This window comes from Hyperoodon ampullatus (genome assembly GCF_949752795.1).
Source record: "Hyperoodon ampullatus genome assembly, chromosome: X".
NCBI classification, from domain to species: Eukaryota; Metazoa; Chordata; class Mammalia; order Artiodactyla; family Ziphiidae; genus Hyperoodon; species Hyperoodon ampullatus.
This window is the reverse complement of record NC_136913.1, coordinates 9,770,872-9,782,210: the sequence shown is the minus strand read 5'-3', so window position 1 is coordinate 9,782,210 and position 11,339 is coordinate 9,770,872. Positions and strand designations below refer to the sequence as shown.

Genomic DNA, 11,339 nt, shown 5'->3' with positions numbered 1-11,339 from the left:
TGTAGGATTCCTGGAAAAAAGCATCAGATAACCAAACACTATGAGCAAAAAATTAATTTATTATATATATTCTCTAATAATTCATAATAGCTTTTTGAATTTTAAATGTCTCTTTGCTATTTCCAATGCTTAAAAATCATAGTTTTAAAACATAAGTACTGTTTTATATACATTGTGATTTTTCTTTTCTTTTCTTTTCTTTTTTACTTCTAAATATGAATGATATGGCCTCCAAGTATCCACTTGGAAGGAAAGGGGATAGGATTCATTGTTTTGCTCCAACACAGCAGAATTTATAGTTTCACATCACATACCTGGAGTTTCGACTATATGAAAAATAGCCAAATATCACCACTTTCTTGTATATTTCTTTTACATGTATATATATGTATAATATAAACAGAATACATCTGGATTAGTACATTTCAACTTTTCATCAATGTGACTTTTATCTCCTATTTCATATAAAATAACAAAATATACAGAGAGAAGAAAGGAGACATCTGTTCATCGTACACATAAAGTAAATAAAAGTTCATGTATGGCTTTGCAAAGGTAGATTATGACGTGACTTTCATACTTTATTTATTTAAAAGCATCTTGAGAGAACGTGTTAGTGTGCTTACGAGAGCGGCCATGGTGGTTGAATGTCGCATTGAGAGTCCAACATTGGGATCCCCAGTGGTCTTTCCAGTGGCTGCCTCGGCAGCTTTCAGGAGACAGATGTAGTTTATGACCACTTCGTCGATCTTCGCTACAATTTCCTGCCGCTGTGTTTCTGAGTTCACAACTTTAACTAATCGCATGCAGGCTTCTGTTAGGCAACAGAGCACTTGAAAGCTGGAAGTCATAGCTAGGAGCATCTCCTCTGGACTCTTCTCGGCCATTGCCATTTTCCTGCAGGCACTCCCCAACTGTCTGGACTCAATGGATAACAGCTGCTTGTACTGAGAAAGTGTCAGGTCATACGCTTCAAGGTGTGACTCCCCTTTCTTCCCCTTGGTTGCCCTGACAAGGCAGAGCAGCTCATTGGCATCATTTTGGGCTGCGAGGAACCCATCGGGCATTGCATATGTGCTCTCCTTAAGGGCATTTATCCTTGCAATCCGGGCATCAAAAGCCAGGTTGCTGAAGTCCACATCATCTGGGCCACTCAAGTCTTCGGCCCAGACCTTCAGAACTGAACCTCTGGACAGCTCCCCTCCTTGCTTCTGAATTCCGACAGTCAGGGGTGGGCTGCTTGGGTCTGGCATGGCTTGAGTCATCTGTGGTCGAAAGAGGCAGGAGACTTGGTGATTGACCTCTCTCTCCTCCTCATCCTCATCACCATCTTCATCCTGCCCTCGGTTCAGGAAGCAGTAGCTGAAAGGTCCCCGGCATCTCCAATTGCTGCCTTCCAGCTTCCGCAAGGGCAATGTCCTATACAGCTTTGAGTTTTTGTGAGCCGCTGGGGACCTTTTGTGAACTTTCCCCTCAGAGCTAAAGTGCATCGAGCTTTGGGAAAAACTTTTGGTGAGCTTCTTCCCTAGGGGGAGTTCTGCTCGCCTTTCTGAACTGGCCTCCTGTGCTTCTGTGATACCTGGACACTTTAAGCTGACTGCACCTTTGCTTCTCTCCTGGAAGGTCTCCAAACTTACAGATCCCGAGAGGATACTGCTGCTACGTCTCAGAGCCCTCTGGCTGGGGGGTGTCCTCAGGCTCCCCCCTCGCAGATCCAGTGGCCACCAGCTCACAGCCTCTCCGTTGGCCTGGTTTGCTTGGGAGAAATCATTAGGGTCTTGATTTGGAATTGGCACCTTTGATTCCGAGTGAATGTTTGATGGTAGCAGGGTGGGATCAGCTTCAAGATGCTGAGACCAAGCTGAAGGCATGCCTCCTTGTCTCTCCTTCCCAGGCTCTGTCAAAGCTACACTAGGGGTAGTAGGAAAACAGAGAGAATCATTAAGCACCTCATGGGTGGTCATTTTTACTAAATCTCTATGTGATGTCTGTCATCTCCCAAGGATGTACTCTAGAAGAGCTGCCATCTGCCACGGTCGACCTGCTTTCCAAAGACGGCCTCCTGAATCTTTTAATAGATTTCAGTTTTAATATATTTTAAGAAATACTAGAATCTCTTATTCCTGAAACTATTGATTCATTTGGCATTGTCTAGAGATCACAAATATTTTGAGGGAGACAGTGGAATTTTATGAATTGCCTTGTTCCCAATATTTATCTATTAAAGCTTAGACATAATGAGCAAACACAACTTACATATATTCAAACATATTTATGACATTTAAGTTCCATTTCAAGGAGTTAGGTTAATCCTGGCATCGGTGACCTTCGTAAAAAGAAGTGGCCTAATTTAATTAATGCAAATTAGGTATATTCACCTTTTAAAGAGGACCCCATGAGGTTTGCCTGGTACAGGGTTTGAAGTTGAGACACTGGGAAAGCCCCAGAAAAGTTGTCATGTGAGGACAATGATCTCCACCTCACAGAATTTTTGTGAGAAGCAAGAGGTGAGTTAGGTGAAAGCTCTTTGTAAACTGCAAAGTGTTCTTTAATGAGTTTAGAGGTAAAGATGCTAGTTGGGAGATGAGTTTAGTAACATTCATAGATGGGTTTCCCAAGGCAGGTGAAGCCAGTGGTGAGGTTTTTTTTGTTTTTTTTTTGTTTTTGTTTTTGTTTTGCGGTACACGGGCCTCTCACTGTTGTGGCCTCTCCCGTTGCGGAGCACAGGCTCCGGACGTGCAGGCTCAGCGGCCATGGCTCACGGGCCCAGCCGCTCTGCAGCATGTGGGATCTTCCCGGACCGGGGCACGAACCCGTGTCCCCTGCATCGGCAGGTGGACTCTCAACCACTGCGCCACCAGGGAAGCCCCAGTGGTGAGTTTTGAGAAAGGAGATAATCTTCAAACGGCGGGAATGGAAATTAACCAATATAAGGTCTCACTAACATCTACTGACCTGTATGGAAAAGACACTACTGAGGATATAGTTTGAAATCGGAAAGTATGAACTAGCCTCTGCTTTTGCCACACGACAGCCGGCCAAGTGGATCTCGGAGACGGATAGGTGCCCACTGGGTGGCAGAATGGTGAAGGCGGGCACAGAAGGTGGTTGTGTTCGTGTTTCTACCTGGTGTCAATATTTTATTATTTGGGGGAAAATAAAGCAGCTCATCGTGCACCACCCCCCAAACCTTTTAGACACTGCGGTAGGCCAGATACTTCAGAATCCTCATCTAGGAGAGCCTTACAGAGTAGGGAGGGCTCTGGAAGTATTGCTGAGAGGCAAAGGATCTTCCCCAATCTCTCCCGCCTCCCAGATTCCCTGCTCTATTTTCCTTCCTTGCCTCTCAAAAAGGAAATGGCAAAATGAGAAATTCGACGTCTTGAGAAGGAAATCAAACTTTTGTGATTCCAGGCAATACGATCTTATAACTAAAAGTTGCACTGGGTGCTGCTAAAAGTCTACATTTAGAATTTAGGGAAAAAATGTTGCTCCATCAAATTCTAAAAGCAAGACAGAGCAGGAAGCTAAGGGCCAAAAATGCCATTTCCACTATTGTCCAGACCTAGAAACTTCAGTATTTATTCAACACTGGGGGAACAATGATTGACACTTAACCTGGCCACAGTTCTGCAGCCTTTTAAAAAAACCCTTTTCCTTTTCTTCCAGACTTTCTATTTTTAGGTTTGTTATAAATTTGGTTTACGTGCTCCTGGCGGGTAACGCAGAGCGCTAAATCCGTCATTGCTGTACCTGTGGTTTCCTTAATCTTGGGGAGTCGATGACATCCGTCTCTCAAAGTGCCAAAGAGGGGTTCGGCATTAATGGCCGTGTGCAGGGCAGGCACTGTCATCCGCGGACACATCCCTTCTGTCTGTGCGTGTAATTCCTTAAAGGCGGCTCCGTGGTTGGGAAGCCCGGTGGCTCTCTCCTCGGAAGGAATGTAACTCACGCCTTTCCCAGAAGCCTCAGGAATCAGGTGCTTCCCCATGGAGGGGCAGAGGGGAGACTCCACCGGAGTGGCGCAGGTGCTGCTGCTGCTACCCGTGCCACAGCCTGCATCCACCGAGGAGCCTTGAGAGCTCTGCAGAGAGAAGTGGCCCTCGCTCTGCAACGACGACATCCGCTTGGCCAAGTGGTAGTCACAAAGGCGGCCCACGCTCTCCTCTGCCTCGGGGAGCTTGGAAGGATGGTCACAGGCGGACGGGTCAGCATCGTCCGGGTTACCTAAGTCTTTGGCTGAGGACACACAGGTCACCTCTGTTAAGAAGTGGTCCCGCTGGCCAAGTCCTGAAACCTCGATGGCTTCTCCATCAGGAGCCCCATCATCCTTCCCTTCGGCCTCTGTGGTTCCCACAGCCAAAGCTCTGGGAAAGGTTATCCCTGTTGCTGCTTCCAATCCACTTTTTTCAGCCATAGGCCCCTCACTGGCCACATACCATCTTTGGCTGTCCTTGCGAAAGGCAGTTCTCTCCAGGTTAAAAGTGCTCAGGTGTTGACTGTCCCTTGAAGACACACTAGCAAATTTACCTTTGGCGTCCTCCTCCACCTCTGCCGTCTTGGTCCCCTGCTGTTTTTTCCCTGGCATGCTCCCATTAAGGGATGCTTTCCCCTCCCCATCGGCCGGCTGGCTTTTCCTTTTGCTGGTGCAGGAATATGCCATCGGCCCAATGTGCAGTTTGCCAAAATAGTCAGTGACTGACTTCGTCTCCATGGTTTCGGGCTCCATCTCCACGTGGCCCGAGTGAAGTATCTGCTTGGAAGGCACAACTTTGGACGGGAGGTCGCTCACTGGACGGGCAGTGAGGGCGTGGGAGGCCTTCGGGGGCAAGGCCCCAGCTGGGCTTTTGGAGGTGGGGAACTCTGTCTGCTCTTCCGCAAGGGGGTGGTAGCCTTCGTGAGTGGCCAAGAACATGCGGGAGAGGTTTTCTGACTGCTTCTGGGCCGTGGCCAGTTCAGAACTCTCCGTCATTTCCGAAGAGTTAGTTTCATTGCCCGAGTCTGAGGAGGACTCGGGACTATAAGCCCGCAAGATGGCTACACCTGCAGGCCGTAAAAAACAAGAGCCAGTTAATGGATGCATCACAGGCACCAGGAGACATGTAAGAAAATGGGGCTCATTATTATTAAAAAAAAAAAAACCGACTTTTTCCCTTGTCAGTAAGGACTCAGTTTATTGCACAGTTTTTCCGGAAATGGGGGGGAAAAAACGTGCCACGTGTTTTAAAAAAAGAACGACCAAGGACACCACACACACAAAAACCCCACGATGGTAGTTTCAGCACGTTTAGGAAACGGGACATGCGTGACATGAAGGACACATGACAGGACTCCAAGGGCGGATGGCTTGAAAGGATGAAATGATATGGCTATCAGTGAATAAATGTAACAATCGTGAAAGAACCTGAATTGTCACTGGTCTGCTGATCTTCTGACACGGACAGAGCTTCTAGAGTGTCCAGCGTGGAAACGACGGTGTTATCCAGGCCCTTCTCACACTTGCCCTCGGCGCCGGTGGGCACAGTGTCGATCAGGGACACGGGGATCTCGTCGCTCTGCAGGGCGCCGCCTGCCTCCTTGTCGCCCAGGAAGGAAGCGGCCTGGCTCTGAGAGTCCTCCTCGTCGGAACTATCTCTGAAGCCAGGTGGAGGCGCGGCGATCGCCATGTTCAAGGAACGCAATAGGAAGTCGTCCTCGTTGTCGTCCCCTTCGGGCGGGGGCAGGGACGTCAGGTCAATGATGTCATCGCTTGACCCAGACAGGTTGAGGATGGCCGGCTGGTTCATGTCTCCCACCACGAGGTCCTCCTCGCAGCTCACGTCATCCTCGTCCTCCGCGTCGTCGGTGTTCTCCGCGTAACAGATGTCATGTAAGAGGGGCTCCTCTATGCCCTGGGCAGCCTCGAAGTTCTTCACGTCGCCTATGTTTGCATACACAGAATTGGCCACGAACTGGATGCCCTCGGCATCTGGAGTGAGATCCAGGCTCTTCGTGTCATTGGCACCGCTGATGTAGAGATTCCTCTGCTTTTCCAGCAGTTCTGGACTCTGGTCCAGCAGTCTTTCATAGCCGAGAGTCGGGGGAGTGATGCCATCATCCAAGGCGAGATCTCCAAAAATAAAGGACACTTTAGCTCCTCTTGGAGGCTCCTGTGCTTTCTTTAGAGCTTCTGGTCCTGAGAGAGTCAACAGGGACCGCTGAGCTAGACTTCTGTAGTCTGCCTTGCACGGAGCATCTCCCGGCTGGGTCAGCTGCTGGCTGAGTTCGTCTGAGTTATAGGTGTTGTCCATATACAGGTGCCGGTGGTGGTCTTTTGGACACAAGGTGCCGTCCGGAATCTCAACCGCCTTCTGCTTTGCATCTATATATGTTATCTGTGCTTCCTGCTCCCCTTCGTCAATGAATGTGGTCACCTGGGGCACACAGTTCCAATCGGGGCCAAGGAGGTTATGCTTTCCTTTATTTTCAGTTCCTAAAGAGAAAGAGTCATGCAAAGACACATTACTGTGCTGTCTGGTTTCTGGGGGGCCTTGTCTCTGTTTCTTAACTTAATGGCTTGTAGCACCACTTTTGTGAATACGGTTGTTATTCAGCTTTCCAAATACGGTAGCGGTCGATTTAGGCTTCAGCTGCAAGGATTTCTTGGTTAGGAGAATTGATACTGCAGAAAATAGAATTGCTATTTGATAAAATAGAATACCATCCGAGAGTAGGGAACTACAGCTTACTTCCATCTGATCTCTGATTCTAGCATTAAAAGGCCTCATTTATGTCTATAAATGTGAATATACAACATGCCTTTAAAAATCCTTAAAGGCGATAGTCCAACAGGCTGTTATTCCAGAAAACAGATTGCCCTTTTCTTTGGAAAGTGAGATCTAACATTTCCCAGTTTGTATAGGGAGATGTTGGACGTTTTCCTCATTGAGTTAAGAGAAGGTCAAGGATCCTCATACTTCTACCACGTATTTTAGGAAATACTGTAATGATAAGGTAATAATAAATATATACATATAATGTATATTAATAAAAACTGTAATACTACATATTGCAATGGTGGCACCAAAACTTCTCTCTTTAGCCTTTTCCTGTCCTTGTGGGTGCGCATATTTTTTACGCATAAATGCCAGTACGCATGCCTGTAAGCACACACGCACACACAGGTAGGACGTAGAAGGTGGAGCATTCGCAGGTAATGTACCCTCTCTGCTATTTCTACGCATAGTTAATATTTTGATGAATTTCCATTTTTACTTGTATCGTGAAAACTCCTGAAGATGTGTTTGTTGTTCTTCAAAATTGCAAAACTCTAATTTAAATATCATTGTTTTGTTTGATCTTCAAGGGTCTTCCAATAGAGAATTCGGCTGTGGAGATTTTGCTCTGATATTTACCAAGACAGGGCAGCGAGTCATTGTGTCAATATTGCTTTGTCAATTCCAGAGGTGACATTTTGAGGAAATGTTAGGGTCACAAATTGTCCCATTTGTTTCCTCAAATTGCCCTCTGGCCCAAGTTTGAATAATACTGAAATCAGATATACAAGAGATACGGGAAAAAAATCAGTTTCACTGAAGAGGTTTTGGCTCTCTCCCAAATATACAATGGACTCAGTGCTGCACAGTGTTCCGAGTCATTTTACTCAATACATATATTTTTATGAATAGCAGGTAAAGATAAAATTTTGAAGACACTGAGTTACACACCAGCCATATTTACGTGCTACGTTATAACAAGTACACCTGTCGGGGTTCAGCACTGTTTTATTAACAATGACACGGATTATGACTGGCTCTGTGTGTGAGTGTGAGTGTGTGTGTGTGTGTGTGTGTGTATGTGAGGAGTGTGGATTGCTGGGAGGAGGGAGAGTGGTTCAGCAAAGTTGTGAGACGGCTCTGGGTTTAAACCAGGGCTTGGCAAATTTTCTCTGTAAAGGGAGGGCCAGATAGTAAATATTTTAGGTTTTGTGGGCCAACAGCTCAGTTGAGCAACTACTCAACTCTGCTGTTGTAACACGAAAGGAGCCACAGATGACACATAAGCAAGTGGATGTGGTGACTTGAATTGTGACCCCCCCCAAAAGCTAAGAATGTGACTTTATTTGGAAAGAGTCTTTGCAGATATAATTAAGGATCTTGAGATGAGATCACCCTGAATTATCTGCGTAGGGCCCTAAAATCCAATGGTAAGTGCCCTTATAAGAGAAAAGCAGAGGGAGATTTGGGCCACACAGAGAAGGAGGGAAGACCGTGAGAAGACAGAGGCAGAGACTAGAGTCATGCAGCTACAAGGAATGCTGATGGCCACTAGCAACAGCGAGAGGCAAAGACTCCCTGGAACCTCTGGAGGGGGCGTAGCCCTGCCAATGCCTCGATTTTGGACCTCTAGCCCCCCGAACTGTGAGAGGACAAGTTTCTGTTATGTTGTCCCCAAGCTTGTGATACTTTGTTACGGCTGTCCTAGGAACCTAATACAACGTACAAGTTTCACCGAAACTTTATTCAGAAGAACAAGATTTGATCCATGGGCCATACTTTGCCCACCCCTGGTTTAGACCAACAAGAAATCTGAATAGGTCAGCAGGCTAAAAGTTAATAGACCTTCCTAAGGCTCAGAGATGCTTAGCTATGTGGGTTCAGGGATTTTGAAAGTACCTGAAGGGTTAATTTTCAAGACAGTGAAGAAGAAATAGGGGCTTACTGTTCCTGGTGAGAGATCTTGACGAAGGCCTTTGATCAATTTGCGACAAGAAGAAAATACATACTCACTCTTGGCTTCCTTCCAGGACGGTGTACTGATTTGGCTTCTGGAATGATTTTTGGGAACACAGAAGGATGTCTCCTTCTAGGGATGAGCTGGCCTCAACAGACTTTGCTCTGTATAGTTTTTGAGTCTCAGGAGATCTCTGGGGAATTTCTGAGGAGAAGGGAGCCCTTTCAGCCATTAGGGGATGCTAAGTCCTGAGCTGCAGCTCTCCTTGGGTCAACCAGTTGCTTTTCTGGAGTGTGCCATCTCTCTCACTCGCCCTCCCTTATTAAACACGCACACGCACACACGCAATCCTGCTATTTGGAACACGTGCCCTCACCCTCATTCTCACTGTCGAACCGAGAGAAATTACCGAAAGGTTGAAGTTCCAGTCTTTCTCCACAGTAATATAATACTTTTTGGAACTAAGTTTTTCCCTCTTGAAACTTTATTCAACATCACACTGTGAGTCACTATAAAGAGGACAGAACTCAGGCCCCTCAGTTCTGTAACCGTTTGTAGAACGGGAGGTTTGGCTTTCTTCTTGCACCCATAGAATCTTAACAGTCCATGGGGAAAAGGCTTGATTTTCACAAGAAACTTCAAGGTTTTAAGATTTAAGACTGTCTAGTGTGAAAGGATTGTGTTAAATTGCGGAACTGCTCTTCAGAATTTCAAGCGTCAGCGTTCAGTTGCTCTACATCTCCTCGCTCAATGAAAACATGTGGTCGTAAAAATACGTACCACCTCCTTTTTGAACCTACTTATTTTTAATCATTTGTGTCTCTTAGAAGCAACAGACACTGCGAGGTGGGGTGGGATGAAATCTAGCCACAAGTCCCAGCATGCCTTGCTCACCTCTCTTTCTCTCTGGTTTTCCTTTACCCTTTCATGGCAACTGTTTCCACTTAACCAACCGTCACAAGAAACTGCATGCCAGTCTGTCTGTGTGTGTGCCTAGCTACATATTACTGTATATTCATGGAATACTTGCTGTTTTCTGCTAAATTTAAAATTAGGGGATCTTCCTTCCCTTCTTTTCCCTTTCCCCCTTTTCTCTCAGTAACAGTGACAATACAATTTGTTCCTAAGAATGTCCCTTTCTTTTAAAAGAAACCCTAATTATGGAGCCCCTGATTATACTTTTTCATGGGTCAGTAGCTCTGGCTTGAATGGTAGGGTCTGTCCATCAGCCGTATTTCCTGAGGGTCCACTACAGATGGAGGAAAAAGTTCAAACACTGAAGAAAAAGGTTCTAGAACATGCAAACTATTATATGTAGAATGGATAAACAACAAGGTCTTACTGTATAGAACAGGGAACTATATTCTATATCCTGTGATAAACCATAATAGAAAAGATTATGAAAAAGAATGTATATCTGTGTATGACTGAATCACTCTGCTGTGCAGCAGAAATTAACACATTGTAAATCAACTATATTTCCATAAAATAAATTTCAAAAAAAAAGTTCTAAAATAAATAAAAACCATCCACCCTCAAAGGAACTATCAGTTTAACAGCTGCAGTCCTCCTTATCCTCACTTTGGGGCTATTTCTCCCTGTCAGGTCGCTGAGATGAATTATTTGATCTTTGCCATTTTGATGCTTCTGCTAAAAAGCTAAGATGGCTTCCAGGGTCCCTTCTAGAGCCCGAAGTCCAAGGGCTGGGCAATTCTCAAGTCTTCCTGTTGTAGGGCTCCCAGAATCCTGGAAACTTAACGAGGGACCAGCCCTAAAGCTAGGGGCTCACAACCCCTACTGGGCATTCCATCCTTAGTTCTCTGTGCCCTGACTCACCTCTAGAAGAATGAGGCAGTAAAAACTTAGACGTATAGGCTGAGGCCCACACCCTTCACAGTAATTAAATCACTGCTTTGGAAGCATGCACCCAACATTGCCAAGTGATGTGTAAGATATGATGGAAAAATCAACATCTTCATTAAAAAAAAAACTAGACCAAATCAGAAGTAATTGGAAGGTTTTGTGTTAAATTTGGACACTAGATGTTTTTATGCGTACAATTTTAACTTTTCAAGAAATGTCCTTATTATTGTTGTGTGGTGGCGTGGGGAAGGGAGGTCGGTGCCTCGTGAGCTTAGGAAGAGAATACCTGTCTCCTGGGTCCCTGCGTTTTTCTTGTTGGCCATGTTAAATATCGACCTCCTGGAATCCACAAGCAGCCGGTAGTATCCAGCCGTTAAGCAGGCCAGGTTCATGGCATCGGAAGATTCCATCAAGAGCGTGATGGGCTGCACAAAAGAGAATGTTTTGGTTAAAACCATCCCGCCTTAAAACCTCCCTCAAGAGACAACGGCTACGTTTGTGCTTATGACATGTGAACAAACAAAGTTTTGGAGCGACTGTTTCATTGAAGAAACGCAAATGGGGGAAAGGTCAGGTACAACAGAGAGCCTGACTGAAAAACGTTCAGGTGACAACATTCTGAAAACCTAGACATTTGGAACCCTTCCCAAGTCATACTGGATTTAAAAAAAAAAAAGACTGGCTTTGTTCCAAATAGTTAATATTTTTAGAAGTCATAGTTAGGGAGTCAGTTACTAGTTGTGAACCCGCCATCTGAAAAAAAA

General features: G+C 45.6%; 1 protein-coding gene across 3 annotated transcripts in view; it reads right to left on the bottom strand.

Annotated features, from left to right (window-relative positions):
* Positions 1–581: 581 nt before the first annotated feature.
* The window catches only part of FRMPD4 (FERM and PDZ domain containing 4), a gene marked incomplete at both ends in the record, with an annotated part of 744,491 nt that continues 733,733 nt past the window's right edge, over positions 582–11,339 (bottom strand). For all 3 annotated transcript variants that reach the window (XM_079727897.1, XM_079727898.1, XM_079727899.1), the window contains 4 exons: positions 582–1,906; positions 3,754–5,043; positions 5,405–6,472; positions 10,862–11,000. In XM_079727897.1, coding sequence (XP_079584023.1) covers positions 582–1,906; positions 3,754–5,043; positions 5,405–6,472; positions 10,862–11,000 — 3,822 coding nt within the window. The remainder of the gene's footprint in view (positions 1,907–3,753; positions 5,044–5,404; positions 6,473–10,861; positions 11,001–11,339) is intronic.